Source organism: Chlamydotis macqueenii, chromosome Z (assembly GCF_036417535.1).
Source record: "Chlamydotis macqueenii isolate bChlMac1 chromosome Z, bChlMac1.mat, whole genome shotgun sequence".
NCBI classification, from domain to species: domain Eukaryota; kingdom Metazoa; phylum Chordata; class Aves; order Otidiformes; family Otididae; genus Chlamydotis; species Chlamydotis macqueenii.
Window position 1 is genome coordinate 81,031,027 of NC_141593.1, and position 26,975 is coordinate 81,058,001.

Consider the following 26,975-nt stretch of genomic DNA (forward strand, 5'->3'; position numbering starts at 1 on the left):
CATTGATGTAAATGTAACAAAGTAGTGTCCATAAAATGTAAATGTTTTTTACTGTCAAGTACTGATAGGTGAATCAGAATGAATCAGTATTCAGTGCAAAACTGAAAAAGACTGTGCCTCTAATAAATTCAGTATAAGGCTAGCAGAAAAGCCTGCTGTTACCATGAAAGCTCATGTTATCATGAGATTACAACAGACGTTGAGTGAGAACACGTACAAATTTAATGAAATGTAAAAGAAAACACTTCAAATCATAACAAATTTCTGTAGTGCCTTCTATTGCATCTCATCGCCTGCTAAGGGCTCTTGTCACGTTAGCTGCCATATTAAACTACATCGCAGTGCCGTCACAACAACATGACATACAGCTAAATTTTTATTCTACTGTAAAAGAAACTCGGTTCCGTCAGAAAGAAGTTCTGAAAAAAACCAAGCAAGTAGTCTCATCATAAATATAATTATCAGACAGGGAAATACCGAATGGTGATTAAGAAATTAAAACATCACAGATTTAGAGGTCTTCATAAACAGGCACACACATACACGAGCATATGCACACACAACCATACGTACATGTACTTTCACCTACCTCAGTAGCCCTCTTTATATACGGTATCTGCGTGCCACTGTCCAGGTCTTCGTTAATGATAAGCCTCCTAGCCCACTGACCGGCTCTGACAACACCGTTACCATGAATTAGGATCAACAGTTTGTCAGGATTTGTCAACGCATCTTCACTCATAAAGATAAAACTCTTTGGTTCACTCTCCGTCGCATCAACCTGCAATTACAGACAGCACACGCCTTTACACATCAATAAAATTTTTAAAAGAACATCTGTAGTTATAAAGTTAGTCACCAAATTGATATAAAAAGTTTCACCATTTAACAACTATTTGTATGCATATTATAAGCACTAATATGTGCCCAGTACTAAATAAAAATAAAGCAAAAGATAATATCTGTGCAATATAACTTCAAAATACCACAATTTAGAACAGTAATCCAAAGGAGATTTAAATTAGAAAAGGGGTAAAAAAGTATGCTAAAACTTTGAAACATCAGTTGTTTACAGAAATTTTACTGGCAAAAAAAGAAAGAACAAAAAAAGAACAATTGGGGGGTGAGGAGGGGAGAACAAGTAATTTGTCACCTCTGATATGCCTGAAGCAACTATAAAATTCTTACATAATATGAAAAAAAAATCCTGGAGAGTTCTACCTCAGCCACCTCAACACAAGTACACAAAATTACCCAATAAGCCACGCAGGAACAAGTATTGTAAATTTGTCTATTATAAATTTAATAGGATAGGCCTAACAAAACACAGAAATCCAATTTGGGTCTAAATAATGGCTTCATTAAGAGTCCTGCACCTGGGTCAAAGCTCAGCTACTTTGATATTCAGTAAATCATCATCTAATTCTAAGTTTGTACTTGCTCTAGAGAGTAAAGCAGCACTTTTGTTCAATAAAAACAGAACTTCCATAAACCAGGTTTACACTTGGTTTAAGCAAGCCTGGCTCAAGGCAAAAAAACTGTGCTGGTGTAAACATCACGAGGGCAGGAAAAAAAATCTACTCATTCTTCCCTTTCTACCATATGAATACACAGAAAAGGAAGAACAGTTTGAAGTAAGGCATAATCTTCCTTGATCTTCCAGCATTTCTTCTAAAAAGAGGTCTCATCCTTGAATGAAACAGGAGACCTTATCAAAGGGTAAGGTTACAGTGCTGATGGAAAGAGAAGGTGGATTTTTTTTTTTCCCCCTAATAAACTGTGTGAATTTGAAGTGGATAAAAGTATCTGGGATTTGGAAAATTCCACTGATTGTGAGTGTGAAACGTGCGGGTAGCTTAACACGTTTGCTGGAGACTAGATTTTCCTTTAAAAAAAACATGTAAAAATTGCAGAAGTAATGCTTTAATGTCTTTTGTGCAGAAACTAGTTCAGAAACATCACCTCTGGTTTCCTTAAAACAAAACCAAACAGACAGGCAAGCAAGAAAACGCTCTCCACTAGCTGCTCAGAATTCTCACAATCTTTTTGAGTCTTTTCAGTGTCAGTTCCATTGATTTGCCACGTTCTTTCCTGCAGTCACGAGTGACAAACGTTTCACTTGTTTGTAGGCTCCCCATCCTACCATACTTTGCACCCCAAACTTGCACAAGCTAAACATCCAGCTGCTAGGAACAACCCTGGATCGCCTTACGCGCTGCAACAGCGATGAAAGGCAGGTCAGGATATGAGCCGTTCCCTGAAACAGGAGGAATGGCTATTTGGATTACGTCAGTTTTTCTGCCATGTATTCTTAACTAGCCTTACCTTAGGAAAAATTAATTCTGCATGAATCTCCAGACTTTTTAAAATGCAAGTCCTTTTTTTTAATGACGTAAACGATATGGAACTCCTAACTGGAAGAATGATAATTTCTCTCTTCACGATCTCCCGCAGCGCTGAAGATCTTATTCCCTGCCCTAAAATGATGTAACATCTCACATGCCTCAGCTTGCACTTTCTGCACCAGGAGATGCACTCATCTTCTCTCATACTTTGTGTAAAAAGAGAAAACATGGTAAAAGAAAATTAACATGTCTTAGGCAAAAAGTCAGACGACATTAAATTCCAGATAGCACTTGTGAAGATGTGACTTTTGGACATAAACTGAATACTTATGATACTGTAATTAAGAGAAGACATTGCGAATTTGCATTTCAGACAAAGATAAAACATAGCTATGCATTTAAGTATTTATAAACTCAATTTCTGTTTAGTATTTAGGAAATACTAGCACTTAATAATCACATGTACTGGAAGATATAACTAGTTCACACTTCTGCAAATACATTAATTTGAAAAACTTAGAAATATCTACCAAGATCATAAAAAACAACTCTTCATTCTCTTCATCAAATTAATCACATTTGGAAACTTTTCTTCAAGATAATTTATCTTCAAACAGCACTAATTCATTAGATCAAGCCTTCACTACAGAAGGCACATAAAGGTCACTCCTGTGCACACCCTTACTTTATTGACAAATCAATGTAAAATACCATTTAGTGCTAGACACACTGAGGCTGCATAAAATAATTTATATTTATTAGCCACTTTCTCTTCTGGACTTACTCATGAAGACTTATTTCTGATCCTTTATTTAAACATAAATCGAATAAATTCAGCAAAATGCTGAACTTCAATTAGTTTAATTTAACAATGTGATTCAACATTGTTATTCACATGCAATAACAACCTTCCAGTAATACATAGCTAGGAATGTCAAGCCGATCTAAACTCTGCTGATAATGTACTGTTTAAACGTACTGTTTAAAGTTCGATTTTCCTTTTCTCAGATTTATTTTTCCAACGCACAACTACACCGTAAGGTTTACGAATGTATGCAGTTACAGTGAATTCCCTGAGCTAGACACTCTACATACACAGAATCATAGAATGGTTAGGGTTGGAAGGGACCTTCAAAGGTTATGACATTCTTAAGGTTTTCAAACAGGGAATTAATTTTTCCATATGAGTTCTGTCTCAAACAGACTATCACCTGACATAGCAGCACCCGCGTATAGAATACTTCAGCAGCATGCTAGTTAGTGTTTCACACAGTTGCTATCAATATACAGGGTAAGATCAAATTATACTTGAAATCTAATCTTACTGACATTCAGGCTGCCATATTGACGTTGACTCAATTCTCAGTTCTTCGCTGTTACCAAACCAAGAAGCACCAGACCTGTCGAGGCTCTAGGGGGTCTTTCATTTCGTGCATTCAAAGTTTTTAAGTTTCAGATTGAAGGGTGAATTTTTAAAGGGGAAAAAAACTTGATAAATACTTTAGAACCACAGGAGGGTTAGGGTTGGAAGGGACCTTCAAAGGTCATCCAGTCCAACCCCCCTGCCAGGAGCAGGGACATCTCCAACCAGATCAGGTTGCTCAGAGCCCCGGCCAACCTGGCCTGGAACGTTTCCAGGGACGGGGGGTCCACCACCTCTCTAGGCAACCTGGGCCAGGGTTCTACTGCCTTTATTGTAAAAAACTCTTCCTAATATCTAATCTAAATCTACCTCCCTCTATTTTGAAACCAATTTTTCTTATTCCAGTTATGAAACAGAATAAAAATTACGAGCCTAGAGCCTACAAACAAGTGAAACATTTGTCACTCATGACTGCAGGAAAGAACGTGGCAAATCAATGGAACTGAAACTGAAAAGACTCAAAAAGATTGTGAGAATTCTGAGCAGCTGGTGGAGAGGGAAAACTGCTCATTTGCTTCGCAAGAGAAGAAAATCTTCTGTTACATGGTTCTACATAAAGCTCGCTAACTCACTTATGTTACAGTCTTCACAATATTGAATACCCTGATTTATACTTTTTCACTCAAACTTGTAGAAAATGAAAACTGCTGATCAATACCACAAGTAGCTAATTAGCATTTGGTGAGTACTACAACTAACGTAACACACCTAAACCCGGTGGGATTTTCACAAAACAAATATTGTCTGGATTTAGGTAATAAAATAGCCAAAGGGAACATGCAGCGGAGATAAGACACCATTGTTTCTCAAAGAATAATATTCTTGGCTGTCTAGTAGATCAAGAGAACTACCAATTTTTTTTTTACTTATTGAAGTGAAAGAGCAAAGCATTGATAAGTTAGAAGATTCTGCAAAGTGAGACCTTTCAGTGTCATCGTCAATAAAACATGCTAGTCATTACCTAAACCTCCACCTCAGGCCTTCTCAGAAGTGGTTAAAGGTGCGTTTAATTCAGAAGCACCCTCTATTTATCCTCAAAAGCTGAAGAACAGCAAAGATCAATGACTGATTATGCCATTAAAACTAGAGAAACACAAAGACTTCATCCGGATAAAAAAATTGCAGTCTTCTTTATATTCAGAATACAACCTTCAATGGAGCACAAAATGATAAATTTAAAAGAAATAATTGAACAGCTTCTCCCTGAATATGAGTCTCTTCATTTAAATCTTCAAGTCCAATCGTATGTGTTGAACATGAAGAGACCTACAACGCTTTACAGTAACAATAATGCCATATGCATCTCAGCCTCCCTGTGTGAGAAAAAATGTTCAGATTTATGTTTTGTCAGAGATTATTTCCAAACTGCTCTTTCATATCTCAGAAAAAAATTTACTAACAATTGTGTCCAAAACCGAAGCTGCCACCTGAGAAACCATACATAAAGACAGCAAATTGGACTTTGCACGAGGTTGAAATTAAGAAAGATGAGAGAACAAGAAATGCTGTCATTCCAAACCTTTGAAGCATAACATTTCCGTACACAACTAAAATCATGCTGAAAAAAAAAAGTAACGAAACACATTTCATATATTTAAACATCATTACACTATCTACTTCATTACCAGCTGATAGAAAAAGGAAGGCCAGTATACCACCTTTCTGATCACCTCTGATGAAGTTCAGAAAAAACGTATTTTGTATTCACCTCTAAAACGTTCATACAGAATCACAGAATGGTTTGGGTGGGAAGGCACCTTTCAAGGCCACCCAGTCCAACCCCCTGCCAGGAGCAGGGACATCTCCAACCAGATCAGGTTGCTCAGAGCCCTGGCTAACCTGGCCTGGAACATTTCCAAATCACCTCCCTGTCCTCCATGTGCCTCAGCACAGCTTCTAGGAGGATCTGCTCCATGACCTTCCCAGGCACAGCGGTGAGGCGGTTATAGAGTGTTCTTCCCTGCTTTTGGCAACCAGTAACTCTGGAGCCTTCCAAGCCAGAGTTTACAACTGGACCAGCATGTACAACAGTTCAACGTACACGTCTCACCTTAGTACTGATAAATGGGGGTTTTTAATGCATTTGTATCTTTCTACTTTATAATACTCTGTTGTAATGACTTCCACAACATAATTGGGACATATATGAAATAGTACTGCCTCTCTTTCAGTGAAGATCTCCTGCCTGATAATTTAAACTTGATGCCCCTTAGCTTCTGTATTACCAAAAAAGAAAAAAACATTCCCTATTCATCTTCTCTACACCTTTCATGATTTTATATATTTGTCATATTCCTTCTTCACTCATCTGTTTTCCAAGCTGAAGAATCTTTGTCTAATCTTTCTTTGTCTGAAAAACATTTCATGCCTGTGATCATCCTTGTAACCCTCCTCTGTATTTTTTTTTTAATTCTTCATATGCTTTTTGATATGGTGTCCAGACTTCACGCAGTGTTCAAGATGGGGGCCCACATAACGAGTGGAATGACGATGTTTTTCTGTTTTGTTCTCAACACCTCATAATTCCTAACATCCTATTTGCTTTGAGGGTTTTTCACTGCCATTGAGCACTAACTGATGTTCTCAGAGAACTATTTACAATCTCTCCAAGCTCTTTCCTGAGTTGCAATAGCTCATTTAGAGGCCACCATTGTGTTTACACAGTGAGTTATTTTCCCCATAATTTCACATTTACCAGAATTGAATCTCGTGTCAATTTATCATCCAACCATTCAACATCATGAAATAATTCCCCAACTCATCGCAATCAGCTTTAGATTTAAGTATTCTAAATAAGGTTAGAAAAAACCAGCAAAGTTCATTAGGTTCTACTAATTCCTTTTTTCCTTTTATTCACAACTGTGTTAGTGCAGGCCTTAATAACACTGCACCAGTAACGACTTAACTAACCTGTAAAACTTTAAGAACTCTTTTGCTTTTTAACTAATTATTAACTCACAAGCAGACTCCCTTCTTCTATGCCATGACAGTGCCTCATTAAAGACGGTTTGGTAAGCTTGTTGACAGCTCATTGGAAATCCAGGTACTCTTTCACTAACAAGATCTTTCTTTTTCATGTGATCTCTGACTTCTTCAACGAATTCCAGTGGGTTTTTTTAAAAATAAACCCGTACTGACTTTTCTCCCAATATATTATTTCCTGATAGCACACAAGAATCACTATGAATCACTCCTGGAGGCATTTCAAAGCCTATCACATTTATTTTTTTTCCATTCCTCTGATGAAAACAGCTGATTTCAGCAGTTAGCTACTTACTAGCTGGTTGTTCTGCAGCTTTGTATTGGACTTCTTACAGTACGCTGGGCTTAAAAACCAGCTCCTCCTGGGATCTGATTATTGCATGATATATCAATTTATTCTAAGATCTCTACTGATATGCCACATTGCAAACAGTTTTTCAGAATTATATCCTGTTAAAAAAAGAAATTAATAATATTCGAGTGTGGAAACTGGACCAAAAACATTGGAAATAATCATGTCAGGTTTTCTCATTTGAGCTGAACACTCCTGCATGCAGCTCATCTATCAGCCTCATCAGCTCTCTTTAATTATTAGCCTTTACAGCTGCAACAAGCTCCTCAATTTCCGTTTTGGGTGATCTTATAGTGATTTCATGTGTGACTTGCTAGCATTTATACATTTTTCTATTTATTTTCCTCACTTGCACAGGACTTATTCTTGCTGCCAACTGTCTTACTACTTCCGTTAGCCTCCTTTACTAGTTTAAACTAGGTTTCTCTGTGTTCTTACCTGGGAGTCTGTCAGTGATGATTTAAACACAGCCTTTAGACAGACAGAATTTTTCACCTTCCACATACATGGCTTCATTTTTCTCAGTTTTGTAGTCCTCTTCATAACCTATTTTTGACTGTACTGAGGGCTTCCTACACGTGACAGCCACTACTAAAGAATGCGTTCATACCTTGTGCCAAATTTTTTGCACTGCTCACAATTAAGCAGCTGCATGGATTTTGTGAGTTCTTATTTTGTTGCAAAATGCAATTAAATGATGACACTTTGCAGAAGCTGGAAGTAATACATGTGAGGATAGCTTAAACGTACTGCTGACAAACTAGATCAGTATTTCAGCGCTTACTACATAAACACTGATTAATTCAACAGTGGGAGTCAGACTGGGCCATTCTTCTCCCAAGCCAGACAACCAGATCTCAGAGTTGTGTGGAAGAGTTCCCATGTGTGTGACAGAAGTGATGGAGGTGTTGTAATATCTATTCCAAGTATTGTCTTCGATTTGGAAGCTAATAGATCAGCCTCGGCACTGCATTACTCACGTGCATATCGCTTTCTACACAGGATATTTAAAGAAAGTTGTATAGCCTCAAAATTCTGGCACCTGAAAGTTTACAAGTGACAGCTTCCTGGTTTGACAGAGAGTGTGACACAGCTTCAGGAAGTCTTCTGACACATTACCTGTCTGCAACATGGAAGTACTCCTTGTACCAAAACCTTCCCCAACAAGGAAAACTGGTAGTGCAAAGAAGTCATAGAATCATAGAATCATAGAAGGGTTAGGGTTGGAAGGGACCTTCAAAGGTCATCCAGTCCAACCCCCCTGCAAGGAGCAGGGACATCCCCAACCAGATCAGGCTGCTCAGAGCCTCATCCAGCCTGGCCTTGAACGTTTCCAGAGATGGGGCCTCCACCACCTTGGAAACACTGGGCAACCTGTTCCAGTGTTCTATAACTCGCATTGTGAAAATTTTTTTCCTAATTTCCAATCTAAATCTACCCCCCACTATTTTAAAATAGTCACTGAGACCACAACCAGTACTGCACCAGACAGACTGTCACCATGAACCCAATCCTCTTCTCTGTCTACACAGGGAAATCTGAAGCAGGGGAATGCTTTCTCAAGTAGTTTTGTGTCCTGCGTCATCAGTGCAGCCTATGTGGTTTAGCAGACTGGCAGTGCGGAGAAGAGCTGCTGCTCTGTTTTCGACTGCTCTGCGGAGCTCCTAGCACAGCTCCATCTGCCCTGATCAGGAGGCATTGACAAAGCCTGCCTGGGAAACCTTGAGCGATTCAGGCAGGTTATCAAAGCATTCCCAAAACAATACCACTTGTGGAATGGAAGGGGAACTGCGAAACATTATAGAACTGTTAAAATAAACAAATTTTTCCTCCCTTACCCCAAACGGGTTTTCCTCGACTGAATATGAAGGACTTGCTGAGAGCAACAGTAATGCAAAGGCTTCTCAAAGACCCCAAGAATCCGTTATGATAGTGAAGGAAAACCTACACAGTGCTGTCACACTATAGTCTCCTCTGACAGAATATAAAAGTACCTGAACATCATCGTGGTATCACACATATTTACAAACACTCTCATCTGCATTCTTTGGGGAATGCTCCATCACTTCCAAGGATTGATCAAATATTTTCACATCAACAACAGCAGCACCTTATATTACATACCCATTACAAGTCACTGAAAAGCTCACGGTTCCTCTATCATAACTACCACATTTTGAAAATTCTGATATCTGGCAAGGCAAGGAAAGCTCAGCTGGAGAAATCAAACACATGAGACCTGAGGTGGGACCATGTCTCCAGATCAGGCCCAGGCTGCACGCAAAGGTCTGGAGACGACGCCCTGCGCAGAGACTTGGCACACTCTCTCTTTATCTGAATACTGGATTGCAGGCTCTGCTGTTTACAGATCCAAACAAACAACATTTCTGGAAATAAGAAATTATACTTACTGGGAGAGTTACTTTCTTCAAGTGGCAGTCCTTTTGCAGTAGTTCATAAACATATTTAGTAATGATCTGGAAGAAAAAAAAAAAAGATAAAAAAGAAATGCAAACAGACCTTAAATCACTTACAGTAACGACATATCCAGGCGACAACTTAAAGGTTAGTTGAACTTCTAAGCACTTGTATATGTATTGCTGCTTACTGAATTGTTTACTACACCACTAATTATAGAGCTTGGAGCTTTAGACAAAAAGGTCCTCTCTGGCCCTCCGAAAAGGCTGCTTGCCAGTACAAAGAAATTGTAACTGTACCTGTGAATCCATCATGTGCTGCTGTGTGAATAATTATGTGCTGCAAAACTAAGGATTATAACCAATTAATATATACTCATGGGCACAAGAAAGGCTCTCTTTTGCAAAGAAATACTTTAAAAGCATTTTTTTCCATAAGCAGGACTCCTGAAACCCTCTTCCCTGCCGGCTTACTTCACGAGCTTCATGGAGAGCAGACCTTTAGTCACCCTCAGCAAAAGTTGCCTTGCCATTTCTCTTCACTGAAGAGGAGAGGGATGGGTCAAAGGTTTCTAAACAGAAGAAAAACCCTGACTGATTCCCCGCTATGGGGGAGTTTAAGTCTCTTGTTTCCATGCAGAAATAAAACCAAAATTTTAGACCTGAAACAAAAGGAATTATTTCAAAGAGCAACTAAAAAAAAAAAATCAACCTAGTCACAACAAAAGACTTGCTGTCTCAAACGTAACAAAGTTGTTCACACTTCAAAGGCTTGCCTAATATCTAGGGAAAATTTTTTTCACCCTCACATATTCTAAGAAAAATGGAGATGTAGCTGTAAAAACTTTCTAAGTATTATTAATTTGGGAGTTAAGCTGAGGAACAAACAAAAGCGCTTTGTCCATATGGGGCTGTAAAAAGTTTGGAAGTAACTGCTTGGATTTCACCAGCTATAGGATTTAAAAAACAAAAATTAAAAACTAAAAAAAGAGGGGAAAAAAAGTGTTTGTTAAGAGCCTCAAATGGTACTTGCCTTCCCTTTAAAGCTTGAGGAACTATGTTTAAATTCCAGACAGGACAAGATCCAAGTCCCAAAATATTAATCCAAGATTATCTGGGTACAAACCCAGCTGGTATTCTTTAGTCCAGTCCCTCAAGGCCAGAATTACAGTCATCTGAACCCACAGCATATTAAGCCACAACAGAAACACAAGTATAACAAAGCTCTCAAGTGACGGCATCTTAACAACACACCATGAACCGAGCAAGTAGGAGCCAGGGTATCATAAACTTCCATTTTAATTTTCCAAATGCACCATTACCAAATAAAGTTTCAATGAAGTTCAAAAGTTTTCATTATGTACATGTGAGCAAACACAATATGCAAACGTTTGGAACACATTTGAACAAATTAGAGGTGCTGATGCAAGCTAATTAAAAATGCTGGTCTGTACCCCTCCCTTCCTTTCACAAAACCCCCAAAATTTTTATTACGTGAATTATTTGCTACTCTGCTTAAATATGTTTATTGATAGAATTATGTTCAAAAAACTTTACGGTTTTTAAGAAAATCATTCTTACTGAACATCACTATCTACAGGGAAACTCCATTTGGGGAAGGAATTTAGCTGTGAGCGATGAGTTGATTTAAGACATGTTTATCCCCAAAGCAGTATGTTAGGAACATGCATACAGTGTAATTTTACCTTCAGGGCCAAACTTTTTACGGTTCACTGAAATCAGCTTCAGTGTAATGCCAACAAGTAAAGCAGTTAAGTTCCTGCCGTCTCAGATGCTGCTGTTGTACACGCATTAAAATGAGTATAATGATAATATGGCCTCAAACACAGAAATTTTATTTTTCACTCTAAATTCAGGCATCTACTAACCATCAAAAACACTAAAAGAACACTTGGAAGGGAAAAAAAATTGGTATCAAGAAAATATATTTTAGACACTACTTGCAAAAATCTACCCTTATTTTTTGCAGCTATGCGTTTGTATCTATTTCTTCTATTCTCTCTCATCTACTCAGACTGCGGTGTCTTCAGGGCAGAAATAAACCTTGACTGATTTTTTTTTCCACAGCCTGGCTCAATGGGGCTCTGATCCTAACTGGCTCTTTGTGCAGTACTCTAATATAATAAATATCAGCCTTAAAATGGGACTGTTAAATCGTTAGAGCACTCTGGTATTAGCAAAGACTTAACCTAATCAATGCTTTTAATAAGAATAAACCCGAAGAAAGATACAGTGGTTTAGACTCTGGGATGCAAAGTGTGAGGTTCTGATCCTCAGGCAGCTCCGCACCTGGATGGTCTCCACAGCCCAGAGAGACTTCAGGAAAAACTGCTGTAAACTGCCCCACAAAACAGTTTTTTTTGGGCAGCAGAAGATCAGCAAGTGCAGGGATATCCCAGCAATGCCTGGTACGCTGTGAGCTTTAAAGGATGGAAAGCGATACACGAGTTTTCTAGAAGTAGGATCAAAGCCTGAAATTCCACAGATTTGAAAGCATCATCGTAACAGCCAGGTTCCCTGCACTTAAGTATGGAATGTGCCTGGAAAATCCAGCAAAATCCTGTCCTGATTAGGAACATGGCTGCAAGTATTGAAAAAGCTACAAATCCAATATTACTTCTGGAATTTGATGCTTTTAATTTTTATGGCCTATCTGTAATTTTGAAAAATTAACTTTTAAAATATCTTTTCTACAGGTAATTAAAAAACCAAGGGAACTGTGCTATATATCATTTATATAGCACTAGTTAGACCTGCTATTACAAATCTATACAATTTAAATAGCCACAACTTCTTTAAGTAGCTGTACTAGCTTGTGTATGCTGGTATTTTGTTTTTAAGATCTGAAAAGTGTTGTAGGATGTTGAAAAGTGTTTTGGGACTTCTTGCACGAGAAGGTGAATACGGTTACAGTCTACGAACTCTCATGGTCTCATCCTTGATCATACGGTTGCTCATGACCGCAGGCACTCAGTGACGGGGGCTGTTCAATCCAGTCGACTGTTTATAAGTCATCTGGAACTATCAAGTAACAAATTGCCCAGTACAAGCCATTCTAAAGGCAAACTGTAACACTTGCTAGAGTCCTGTTCATATTATTTGTACTAACCTGGGATATTTATGCTCTTTCTAATGCTCTTGCACCTCATAAGCTGTGCCAACACCACAAGCAGTACACTGCACTGTAATTCAAGGTGATAAGGTTGCTGGTGAGCAGGCAGCACCATGTCTGAGACGGGAAAGGAAAAAGAATCAGTAGTAAGGCTTGCCCAAAGTGTGTGAAATTAATTGCCTGATGAATCAGGATAAAAATAGTAGTTCTGTACTTCTTCTATGAGACACAAGGAACTTCAACTCAATTCTACAGTATCCTTGCTCTTCATTCATTTCCAAGTGCAGTCTACCAGGAAAACACATCCCAAATAGGATAAGCACCTGAGCTGAGCACTATCAAGGAGTTCTTATTGCATGCTCTGAGAACCGAGGGAAAAAATCCCAAACACAAACCCCAAAAAAATTTGCATGCCTTTCATCACCTGTTCTGATAGAAAGACAGAAATTCTCTTCAACCACAAAAAGGTACTGAGCCTAACACATCCACCCCCAAAAGGTACTGAGCCTAACACTTCCACCCCCGGAAAAGGTTGTATTCAAACTGCGGAGTAGGAGAAACTTTCTTCTCAGCACAAAGTGATCCTCTTTGGAAGAAAGCTAAATGGCTTATACTTCAATTTGCTGTCAGAGAGCTGAGGAGCCAGTGTCCTGCTTTCCATAAGCCTAAGGATCTTCCACTCTAACTGAAGTCACAGCTTTTCTGACTGTTGTTGGACTAGAAAAATTCCAAGAGAAAGGCAGGCTGCTGAAAGCAGGCACCACAGCCCAGCGGTACGTGTCCTGAACAGTAAAAACAGTGGATTATGCTGTCAGGCATGCTAAAAATACAAGTATCTGATCTCTACTACCACTTCCTTGTTACAGATTTCCTTCAACCACTGTGGACAACGAACATTGAGAGCAGTAACACACATAGTTCATTCAGGACAGGAACCAAATCTCAATGCTCACAACTGTACTTCTAAGGAGATTAAACAGTCAGTCTTCCGACTTATGTTGGATGCAACAGTGTGAACACCTCCAGAAGCACCTTTTCAAAGCACTAGTGGCCCCAAACATGACATCAGCAAAGTTCAAAACTCTTACAGATAACTGGGGACAGACCTATGTCATAGCCAGATCCTTCATATGCACCCACAACATAAATATTATTCATTACAGAGCAATTAAATTTGATGACTTGGATGGACAGCAAAAAGCACAGAGACAGAGAAGATCACAGAAATAAAAGAGAAACACATTATCTTATGACAGAGCTGAGATGTTACCTGTGCACTGCTCAATATCCCGCACAACGGTTGTCAAGACTATGATGCTACACGCAGTCTACAGAGCAAAACCGAAACTGCCGGTGGAAATAGATCTGGTACACGTAACTGTAGTACACGTTAATTGGCAAGGTCCTGGCTTCATGTGACTTGAGTTCTTTTAAGATGGTATTGTTCATACAGAGGACTCCCTTCAGGATTGTTTTCAATTATCCAAAAGCACTGAAAAAAAATCTGTTAGCAGCGTAATTTAAAAAAATCTTTGCAATACTCCATCCTGAAGCTACGTGATCAAAAGATCAACACCTGCATACAACTATGTGAGAAGAGAAACTAAAGACTGAGAGCCATTGAAGTCAATATGTTTAAAAGTACAAAGATCCTGAAGGTACTGAAGCCTAAACATGATTATAAGTGGAGACAAATACCAAAGAGTCTCCTCAATGCACCAAGTATCAGAGGTCTTTAAATGGCAGAAGTCTGGAAAAGAAGACAATCAAAAGCATGGCCAGAAAGCAAGATGGTAACTCAAACATAACTCAGTTTAAAATAATATACCCCAAATTTTAAATCTGTAAGAAACTGAAAGAAGCACTATAATGCGTATCAAAAAGCCAAGAACCAGCCTGGCATGCATGAGGAAGAGCAGAACGGCAGCTGACCCACTGGTGAACTTTCTCATGACAGACAGAGCCAGGCACACAGGGAACAGATCACAGCTCAACTGCTTGCTTCGTAACACCTACATCCTAATCCGGAGGAACTGCTTCCGTACATACCACATCAAAAACCACACTGGGATGCAGCGAAGTGCACTGAGCCTTGCTTGTCGAGCCCCCTCTCTGCTGTGCTTTACAATCCAAGTCCTCCGAATTCTCTTTTTTTCCCCCTAAGTGTGTTCCCACTTTCAAAACAAAGCATGGACAACTCCACCCACCACCACACTGCATATACGAACAGAACAGCAAACTCACTGCAGAGTGGAAAATAGAGAAAGATAAAGTAAATGACTCATACTTGCAAAATGTTTTCTCCAGAGTGAATTCTCTGCAAAAGACATATTGAAGAAATGGCACAGGCCTTTCACTTCTAAACCAGCACCTATCAGTAGTCACTGGAAATCATTACCAGGCAACGAACATTCATGGATTCACAACAGATGTGAGGAACTCTTCAGTTAGTGCAAACCACAAAGTCTCTTTGAAGACAATCAAACGCCACATGTCCCTCTCTTCTCCCATACGTGCATCCCTCATGACCAAGGTGCCCACAACCCTGTCAAATGGGTGGTGTAAGGTTAACATATGATAAAGAATAAAGCACATGTGACACGACACAGTATAGAGTGCATGCGAGCAGTTGACATTACGACCACTCAAATGACAGAAGACGGATTACAAGACCTTGGAGAAAGGATAAGGGAGTGCAAGCTGTTAACCCAAGTTGTCCACACCATTGCCTGCTCCTACATACTTCTAGCAGACTTCTGGGAAAAAAAGGAAACATAGCAAAGTACCGGCTAAATACATTATTTTGGTGGACCAGATCCAGCTGGACGGATCTGAGATTTCCCACATCGTGTTCCTCATTCACAGCTATTCACAACACAAACAGAACCCCATCACCACCATCACGACTCCTGTTACCACTTCTCACTACCCCAAGGACTAAATGCCAACGGAGACAGAACTACTCTCTCAAAGTTAGCAGAGGCCACTTCCCATCAAGACTGAGATGTGCTGGCAATGATGCACTTACTCAGTGGACAGGAGGCTTCTGCCTTCGAAGAAGTCAACCTGTGAAACAACACTCCTTAAACACCTCATCAGATTACTTGTTTTTATTAATTTTTAAAGACACTTCTCGAAGTACATGAAAGTGCAGAGTATGAGAATCTAATGGCAGCAATTTTACTTGTAGGTTTTTATTAGTGATCAGCTTTTTTAGAATAATATAGATATTACATTCAAAATTAAGGTTATTGTAGCTAACTAAACATAGGTGCTATGGCATTTTCCTTGTTGCTTGGCCTCCTGTTTTTTATTAAGTCATATCATAAAAAGAGTTAGCACATTATTAGTGTCATTAGTGGTTTATTATTCCTCTATTAACTTTATGAATTAACTACACTTTAACCTTAGTTTAATCTCTTAGACAAACATATGGTACATAAAAAACAAAAAAAACCCAGAAGGGTAAAAATTACAATTAAAAATACTAGTGAAAAAGACTCATTCAGAAACCACCGAAGTCTGACCATCTCTACTTCTTCAATAACTTGCTCAGATATAACTTGCTATGCTTTGAGTTGAACTAAAGAAAAATGTAACATTTAAAAATCTTCTTTAGAGAATGCAGACACAATTTGACCTTTAGGTTCACTTCTCAATTCCCACCCTGTGACAGGACTGCACTGGAAATGTGTAACAACTAAACATTACTGGTTTGCCTGGCAATTTCACATACAAACCAAAATAAACCCAATTTGCCTATGTGTTCTCTATTACCTAAAGTAGTACGTTTGACTTGACTTTGCACAGTACAGCAGGAGATTCATCATCAGCTCCCCAGACCGCTAAAATACTTTAAAGTACCAATTCAGATCTAACATAACAAGTTACAACCTCTTGAATCTAACTTTCTCAAAAAATGGATCTTTCATGGGCATAGAAAGGACACTATTTTCAAATAATTAAAATTCAGCCGAAGAGATGAGGCTCCTCAGCACTACTATTTTCTAAGAACTTCAAGGCAACGTACACAGGTCAGAGGTTTTATCACTAATCTTAAAAATAAACAAGTATAAACCACTACAAGCAATGCCACCATGAGCAATGGATTTTCTTGTTTTATAAGATTCATCTCCTCATTGATCATAAGCACCTTAACTCAAAAAGAGAAAATGAGCATGAGAAGGAAACAATCCTTATAACATACAGTAGCCTATCCACAACTTTTTCCTCTTTGCAGTGTAGGAGCAATAAGATTCAGTGAAACAAATGCAAAATGAATTCCAACTGACTGCCCTGCGGCGAATCTCAAGTGGTGGAACTGACCCGAGGCTTGCTACCGTGGCTGCCACAGCCTTGGTTGAATGAGCTTTATTTTGACCCTCAAGTGACAAACCTGCCAATAAGTAACAATAAGAGATGCAAAGGAACTTTTTGACATACTGCTCTTGGACACAGACTCACCTAAGAACTGCGACAAAAAAAAAATTCCACCATCACCAAGCCAGAACAAAAAATCCTGAAAGCTGAATGGACTTTCTAAAGACTCTGTTCACTGCAAGCTATGAAAAAAAAAAAAAAAAAAAGGAAAAAAAAAATCAATGGCATTTTAAAAATCCACAAAAGACCTCACTTGGATTATAGTGTGGGAGAACAATTCATTAAGATGGAATTGACATTACCTCTAAGGGATTTCTTGCATTTTCTACCGAAAGCAATTCAATTCAATCTTAACACACGGGTGTGATATTCTGGATTCCGAGCTGACTGATCACAAATAGGATCTCAAGATCTTTTGAGAGAATTAAATGAAAAACAACAGGGATTTGTCACGAATGCAGCATATACTGTTGATGTGAATTGACCCAATGTTTTGTTACATGGTCTTTGCTGACACCTGTTGGTTTATTTTTTGTTTTTCTTTTTTTTTTCCTTTTTAAGAAAATCACCTTTAATTTTAGAAATTGCTTGTCAATTATTTGGCTTCAGAAATGGCTTAATTACACAGTTCATCTTACAAAAAGCCTCAATTCTTTTAAAATAGGCATAGATATACATATATATGCATTAGTGCCAAGCAGAGGCTTCAATCAAGCACCTTGCATTAGAAGTAATTAGACATCAGCAGAAAGTATGACCTCTATCCCCAAGCTGAGATAAGAAACAAAAGGATGAACGGTTGCAAAACAAAGGAAGAAACTAAAAAAAGTCCCAAAGAGTAACAGAGGAACAAATACAAAGGCTTATAAACACATTTGAATATTCCAATTCAAGAACTAAAATTAAGGGTTATAATCTCTAAATTTCATATCAGAGATGAGTTATGAAAAGGGAAGGGATCTGGAAGAAAGAGCAGCAGTAGTTCTGATTATTTCAATTATTAATAAAAAAAAAAAGTAGTTTAGGTGGAGAGGTGGTGCAATGCAGTTTTGCAAGGTTAAAAATCCATGCCAAACCCAACTGACATATCAGATTAACATAGTTAAAGCATACCAGCTTTTGTAGTCACAGACAAAAAAGTCAGTGATGTGTCAAGCATTTGATTCCTCAGTAGAAATGACCAGATAAATATTCACAGATGGACTGAAGGCTTAATTTTATGTAAATCCAGAGCAGAACTCAAATTAACACCTTCTTTCCATAGCAAGGTGTCTTAACCACTTTGCCACTGTGCTCCAGAACAGTAGTAGGTCAAAACAAATTGGATTTACATCAATTCAGCTGGAAAGGACCATGATGCTGACCATTAGCAGCATTTATTTTTTTTCTTTTCTTGGCACAAACAGCAGTTGATACCCTCAGGAACACAACTCACAAAAACGTTTATAGCTTCGCTATTAAATAATCCCTGCACTTCTTTTTACTAGGTCAAATAAACCAAATAGATCGCAGCAGGGTCATTAACTCATCGCATACTTAAGTGGCAGACTCGGGACCCTCACTTGCTTTGAGTAACTGACAGTTAACCTCTGAGAGAAATGACTAGCTTTCCTTCTGCTTTTCTAGTCTATGGTTGTGATACCTGGTGCTCCAAAAGAAACTTCCCCTTAAGGAGAGACAAACGTGCCCTGAAGGCACTGTCTCTTCTGGGGGTATCAAGATGATGGTCAAGAAAACACCTCAGACACTGATGAATCTTTTTCTATTCTTTTTCCTCACTGTTTCCCAATACAAGATTTCATTTTTTTTTTTTATTCCATATAATTGAGTCCAACCAACCTAGCCTTGTGTCCTGCTGGCAGGCAAAATCAAAGAGGGAGCAAACTATGAAAAACTCCAGGTATGGCAAATGCCAGGAGAACTTTTATCCAAGAGGTAAAGAAGACTGCTTCATATGTGACATGTAAAATCCCGACACTTTTGCTCGTGTGTAAAATACTGGAAACCATTTAATTTAGCAGTGAAATAAATTATTACTTAAAACATCTTCATTAAATCAAATTTGGAAAGGTCAATGATGTGCTTTTTCTACTTTATTTTAAAACAATCCTATAATGAATAAATATTCTTGGTAACTGAGGTTTGTAAAATAAACTTGATAGCCCACACTACTTCACTTACAATAATAGAACAGGATTTAAGGATATTGTTAGTTGCTCATGGATATTTATGTTGATGATGTCCAAATCAAGATCCTTTCTTCCTATGAAATTATGACTAAAAAACAACGCAGCCAATCATGCAGCACACACACGTCCAAGGACAGCACATCAGTGTAGTACTACAATCTCCTGTGTTCTAATGAATTTTACCTATATACTTCATTTGGGAAGGAATCACATCTTTCTCAGTCCAACCACCAAGATACAGTCCAACTACATATAAAATTGCTTAACATGAGAGCGATTATGGAGGATCACAACAATTCATGATTTTATGCAAACTTCAAATATTAGCTTGTGTCTTTGACCAAATACTAAATACAAATACTGTGAGAAGAAAAGAAAAAACTTTTTTTTTTTTGTGTCAAATGAGGCATTTAGCAAGCTCTAATGGAAATTTTGCAATAAAACTGTATAATACTTAGGACGTCCAACTAATTAAGTTATTTCTAAAAAATCTGCAAAGCAATGAAACAGCCTGAGTCACCAAATCCTGTGCAAAGCCTGTTCTGATGTCAGTTTATAAACCATGTGACCAGGACTGGTTCATGTTCATGCTGGTGTCAGTTTCCCAACAGGAGTTTGCATTATGGGGTCCTCTCCTCTTTTGGAGCGGTGGAGCATCTGGAAAAACAGCCACGTTTGATTAGACAAGTGGTTCAATACAGTAGCTAACAGTTACAAATACATCAAGTAGGAAACGACGACAATTCCTATTGAACAATAATATTAAAAAATTGTCTGAAAAAAACACTTCCTCCTAACTTCTAGTTTCTGTAATTTTTGTAGTATTTCATAGAAACATTAGGTGGGCAATTTTATCACCTAGATAAAGAAAATGGACATCAACAACAGCAAGCAGCGTGCCTGTGTGTAATTTATAATTATACCACAGCTGCCAGCCTGCAGAGTTCTACACAGAGTTCTGTGTTCAGTGAAAAGGTACTGTAGCATAGAACGACATTTTAAATTCATCATATGTCAGATAACATAAAACGAACACAAATAACAGTCAAGAGAATAAAATGAAAAGGTGAGATTAGGAATCAGATTTTTCCCTAAAAGCAACTTGTTCTATGACAACATAATCTGGCACAATGATCTCTACGCCATGAGACAGTCGAGCAGAGAATCTACACTGAGGATGACCTGCCCTCCACCAAATACAGATCTATATTGCCCCATACAACATGCAGTGCTGCGATCTGAGCATCTTCATTGTCACTGCTACTGTCAGTCACCAATCTAGGCAACGGGCACACAAGGCCTAATCCGGACAGAAGAGGCAGGAGGAGACCAGCACAGAGTTTGGCAGTAAACAGGCTGACAAGTGACAAGTCATTGCATTACCATCTACTATTTGCCTATAATCTTGTTTTCTGTGCTTCTCCTTTTCCATACCCCTCTTTTAGAAACTGAGACTAAGTTGAAAACCTGGGACTGCCTTTTGGCCAGTGTTCATAACGTGGCCCTAATCTTCTTGAGCTCCTGGCCACTTCATCATACCCAACAGCAGGTCTTGCTGCATTCATGGTTCAGGCTTGGGAAGTTGCTCCTGCATCCAGGGCAAGCAGCTACTGCAGAGGCACCGGGAGCTCACAGCCGCACCTGCAGCAATTCACGGGCGACAGCAAGGCACAGATAGGCATCAGCTTGCCATGAGAATCCCATTTTTGTCCCTTAATTGATGGCAGAGATCGAATCTTTTCTTGAGTTAATAAAATGGAAGCTTTGGGGTTTTTAAAAAGGAAAATGTCTCCACTGATACTGGAAACAATTACTGCTGCTCCTTTTGATAGTCAGCCAAATAATTTGGTTTTGGCTGGGTTGAGGAGAAATGAATATTGTGGCTTCCCCCGCTATTTGTGCTGCTGGCTAATGTGCCTTGTTTTCCCAACATAATATTCCTGAAATTATGAGTTGTAATGAAGGATCAAGAACACACGCAATCCGTAACACTGGAAATCAGCCCAAAATTGTGTTACAACAATTTAAGCTAGGACCCTTTCTGTTACTGAATATAGCCTGTACAAAAAAAAATCTCTATGAAACAGTACTAAAAACGTGCATCAACCTTCACTTCCCACTTGTATTCACCTTACGCTTTACTTAATTTCTGCTCACTTTATCCATATTATCTCCAGGGTTACAGGCTATTTTTATGTCAAAAATTATTAATAGGTCATCTAGTACTGCCGCCAAATGAATTCTGCTTTCTAACGTATCTGACAACATCCTCAACTGATTTCCTGTGGAGGTGGAAAGGTAAGCCCAAGAAACTTATAAACACAGAATATAATGAGCATTTCACCAAAGATGCCAACTTTCTAAAAGACAGCGGAAGAAAAGATATTTCCAAATAGGCAGACTGTGAACTGAAATCAGACTTGTTTTACAGGAAGATCAACGAACAGCATTTTATGGATTTACTTGGGAATTATCCAATCATACCGTATCTATATAAAAAAAAATTGTTCCAGTAAGAAATACCAATGATATATTTTGTTACTTTGCAATTTTAGCTTACTGATGTAGGACTGATAGAACCTGAAGCCCTATACTTGCAACACAGTGTGCACCTTGATCATTTCTACAAGCTGATTTCAACGTATCTCCTGTGAAAATAATTTGAATTTTATCTACCTACAACCATACACATCTGGAAATATTTTTGCATACTAGACATCACCATGACCAAGAGCATCGAATTATTTTGACATCGGGAAGAACTGATCAGACGTCTCACTTCATGATTAATCCTCACGTGGTCTCTAGCAAAGTAGCATCCAATGCTCTCTGACATTCCCAAAATACTTAAGTGAGAAGAGGTGTGACACTGTAAACTGAACAGTAGATCGAAACCCAGCACAAACGAGAGTTCTGTTCTTGACTCACTGCTACGGGTACAAGCCCATGTTATCAAACAAGCTGTTTCTTTTTCTATTTTAAATTGATCTCAGGGCACACACTCTCTTAAAGGGCATTTTTGCCAAACAGAGTGGAGTTGAGCAGGGGAACATACACTGTCAGGTAACACTTTACAAGTGCATCATGACATGTGTCTTGAGACATTGATTGGTGGAAGGCAACAGGGATGCTGAAATTGAAACCCTGAATCACAGAGGAATCTGGGAGCAGGTGAAAGGGCCCACAGTAACCGCAGCACTTCACAGAACCATAGCTTTGATACAGCAAGCAACCATTCTTTCTTCTCTGTGTCACATTCTAACTGCAACAGTCTGACATTCAGTGCCCTTCCTGAATAATCGGTTAACAGTTGCCTAAGATTTGTGGTGCTCCTTACAAAGTTTTCATCCTGTCCTTCACAAAACTTCAGTGAATCATTACATCTGACCACCCTACAAAACCTGGAAACCGTAACATTTTCTGCTCCTCACCCTGCCCCAAGAGTGACTGGGCTGGGGGCGCACAAGAAGTTTGGAGGAGCTGGAACAGCTGACCCCAACTGACCAAAGGGATACCCAATACCAGACGGTGTCACAGTCAGCAAAAAAAATTGGGGGAAGAAGGAGGAAAGGGGGATGTTCGGAGTTATCTTGTGACGAGGCATTTGTCTTCTGAAGTCTTGGTTATGTATGATGGAGCACTGCTTTCCTGGAGCTGGCTGAACACCTGCCTGCAGGTATAAAGGCATAAAAGACTTCAATCTAATTGTCCTGAGCTCTAGAATTTTTGACTGCTTGTGCACACTCTAAGATGAACCATGTAGGTTTCTTCATCCCTCACAAAGATCTCCCTCGTAAGACACATCAAGATGTAAACAGAAATAAAAAGACACTGCCCCTTTTCACATTAATGGGTTTAGCGACAAGGTAAATACTTGAAGCCCTTTACTGGGACAGTAAAGCAGGTGGACCTGCTGCTGGACACGGCTAAGCTCATTGGCAATGGTGGCAACACCTCTGTGATAACGTATTTAAGAAGGGGAAAATAAAATAAAAAAAAAAATGGAGAAGTGAAGAAGCTTAAAGCAGAAGCAGAGAGGGGGAGGCGCGAGCCTTGTGGGCCTTGCACCCCTCACCCTCTGGCCTCCCGCCGGGCAGCCGACTGGGCCCAACTCGGCCTGGCCCAGCTGAGAGAAGTGGAGAGGAGATGAGATGTGAAGAGATTCTGAGAGGTGTCAGCCTGAGCCAGTTGTGAAGAATTTCTTGTGAGAGGAACGGCTGCAGACACCAAGGTCAGTGAAGAAGGAGGGGGAGCAGTAACGCGGCTCCTGGCCAGAATTCCTCTGCAGCCCGTGGTGCAGCCCATGGTGGAGCAGGTTGTCCCCCTGCAGCCCATGGAGGCCCACGGAGGAGCAGAGATCCCCCTGCAGCCCGTGGAGGATCCCACACTGGAGCAGGGGAGGAATGTGAGGAGTTCTTCCCCTGGGGAGGAAGGAGCTTCAATGATCTCTCCCTATCCTTATCTCAAACCTCAACCTTTTTGTTATATTTTCTCTCCTCCGTTCCCTCAGAGGGTAGGGAAAGTGAATGAGCGCCTGTGTAGCGTGGTACCAAGCAGGACAAAAAACGCGGCACATTACTGTATTTATATTTTGGTAAGGTATGTGATAGTTTTCGGTCATTTGGCTGCCAGAAACCCCCAAAAGCTGCATTCACTACACTGACTACTGTAATACTCAACTTACCATCAAACGTAATGACAAACCCCTATAATACTGGAAAAGGACTCATGAGTTCTGCTGTATCTTGGCCACTTATTTAAATTACATTCTGGCCATTCACTTCTTTTACACGCGCTAGCTTTGAGGGCAGTTGCTTTCACAGAAATAGCAACATTTGTGCACATGGATATACAGATGTACACACACTGAAGGAGCTCAGTTTGCATCTCTTGAGTGTTAGGTATGCTGGGTACGCTATTTTCTAGTGAACAGTTTGACTTCTGTGAAAAGCATACCCTTTCTCCAGAAAAAAAATGCCAAATCCCTCCCTCAGTGAAAGATCTGTGAAGTTTTAAGTTGAAGAAAAGCCATGAAGAACTTGTGCAAGTATCAGCATCGTGTCCTGACATCTGTGACACTTCATTCTGCCTCAACAAAAGAAATTCTTACCCTAGAGTTTCATCGTTTCTGTTTTGCTGACAGCTATTTTAGCATTACTCCCCACTTCCACTGCTACCTGCAGGTTTTTTACTAGTACACAGAATGACATTTGTTTTAAAACTTAGAAGTTAAAAGCCTCTACAAGTCAGCAGTAACAGAAATGTTCGCTTCAAAAATTTGATGTGCATTTCCACAGTATCAAGTAAAGCAGGATTAAAAAGTTGTTTCAACAAAAATTGTTAAAAAAACCCCACATTTTTTTAAAAGTTGAGATAAATGTTAACAATCAACCTTCATACATTTAATGGCATAGAGGAAACTGAGTATCAAACTCCTGATGATCAGGCAGTAAGAATGCTTAGCACTTTCCAAGAACTTTCATTTAAAAATTTCTTCTGGTTACTTGTCCTAAATTTTTTTCTTTTGCTTGAACCTTCTGCCTTCCTTTCTTTCCTTCATTTATGTCATTTCCTTCAGATGGCACAACTAACTACAGTACCACTTCCTTTGTGCCTGGTGTGTCAATATCATATGAAAATAAAATATTTAGCCTCCATTTTTCATTTAAGTTTATATTTTTTTCTATTTTTCTAAACAACTTCATGGAATCAAAAGTACATACAATATCCAAAAAGGTGTCTCACAGCATGTCTACAGCGGACAAACACTCCCTTTTCTTACATTCTTACATTTAGTATCTTCCCTTCTTGCTTAAACTGCACCAAAATTCTTACCAGCATGTGAAGAACGCACATGTCTAATGCAGGAAAATTAATTGTGCCTTAAAACAAGTTGAGGTTATAGAACCTAACAAAACCACTTTCAAATATGTTTTACACATTTATTTTTACTTTTATGTGAAACTCTCACATGCACTTCGACTGGCATGGATATATGTCAGGTTTTATCTTAAAAAACTCACAATAGAGCTATATGTACTGAAAACGAAAACAGAAGCTGAATTCCTGAATCTAAAAATTAAAAACATTTTTACATACTTTTCCCATCCTGTGTTATGTGGTGTCAGGTCTACAGTGAATTAAGAGAAATTTAATGTAACATCTATATGATTTACACTGCTGGAAAGAAGGCAAAAACATGCACAATCCTCCCCATCCCTAGTTAATTCAGTGAAAAGAGAAAAATTCTTTGTTTTTCTCCTCAAAGATATTTTTCATATCTTATTACCAACAACATACTCAGGGTATCGCTCAAGGGAGGAACTCAAGGATTTGGCAAATATAATGGAAAGAGTTAAGAGGTGCAACTGCCCAAAAAGTAGAAGCAGCAAATCTGGAAACCTTGAATGTCCTGACACTATTTGTGGAAGAATACGACGTCTTGCCGAATCACTACAGACCGGATAGTGCATGAGTTAACACAAATAACTACGCATTACGCCTCTCAAAATACTAAGTAACCAACCTATTGACCTGATCTTCCTTAATGATCATAAGCGTATCTAACAGCTTCAAGCACACTAACTGGGTAATTCTGCTGCAGTGATCAACAGAAGATAACAGATACCAAAATTCAGTTGTGGTTGAGTTAATGAATTGAGCAGCTGGAGCATCTTAAAGTAATTTTAGGTTGTTTGCACATACAGAAATACAACACTGTATTGATTTATAATTGATTTTTTTTTTTCCTTTCAAATTATTTCTATTAAGGACTGGCACAGCTGATACAGCTTTATTTAAAAAAAATCACTATTCTGCTGAATTTTAATAAAAATATTCCCAGTAAACTGAAAGATACATGTCTGTTGTTGAAGAGGCTGAAAGTGTTAAATTCTTTATCTTAGAGAAGCTGAAAATCCAGTGAAAAAGAAGTAACTCTTCTGGAGTTCTGCAACAGAGGTAAAATAAACATTTTTTAAAAGAGCTGCTTGATGAAGGCAGTAATCTACGTATCTTGGGTTTTCAAAAAACGCCTCCTGAACAGTAGGAAAATACTTTGCCTTTCACAGAAACTTTTAATATCACTGATGGAAACAAGAACTGAAAGCTGACAAGACAACGGTGAACCAACTGGTTGCATCACATATGCTGATTTGTATTCTGCCTAAACACTACTTAAATATAATTTTTTCTAGTCACCTTCTAGTTGGCCAAAAAAGCAGGTTTCTTTGCCACTCCTTTAACAACAAAAAATAAGCCAGTTATATCCCATATTACTTTCTCGCTGTGAACTCTGTTGATTTTGGAGTTCACTATTCTGTTCATCGCTTTTAAGTGGGAATAAGACCAATGATAATTCAATTTTATTTTGCTGTGCAATACATCTTGGGGTTTTTTTTCCAATAAGAAAAAGGAGAAAGATGGGAATGGACACATTTAGATAAAAGGTGGATTACTTGTATTTTTAATTGGAGCTACACGAAAATGATTGGTACAAAAGTTTATTAAGAACTGAGAGTCTAAACTTTTGCATGTAAACCCAGGATGGCAAGAATGGTTCTAATTGAACTAAAGCTGCTGAAGGTTTTATTTTTTAAAAGCTCATGATTAACTCATTGAAACACTCCCCCTACTCCAATTTTTGTCTTCTTTTTAACAATTAGTACCATTCTTTGAATTGCAGCAACTTGCAAGTGCTTTATAAACAACCATCTGCCTTATTGTATCTTCTCTGCTTTTCACTGTTTATCAAT

General features: G+C 38.7%; 1 protein-coding gene across 5 annotated transcripts in view; it reads right to left on the bottom strand.

Annotated features, from left to right (window-relative positions):
* The window catches only part of ARB2A (ARB2 cotranscriptional regulator A), a 253,900-nt gene that overhangs the window by 192,871 nt on the left and 34,054 nt on the right, over nucleotides 1–26,975 (bottom strand). For all 5 annotated transcript variants that reach the window (XM_086770362.1, XM_086770364.1, XM_086770365.1 and 2 more), the window contains 2 exons: nucleotides 9,514–9,579; nucleotides 590–781 (listed from right to left, as the gene is read on the bottom strand). In XM_086770362.1, the coding sequence (XP_086626488.1) occupies nucleotides 590–781; nucleotides 9,514–9,579 (258 nt within the window). The remainder of the gene's footprint in view (nucleotides 1–589; nucleotides 782–9,513; nucleotides 9,580–26,975) is intronic.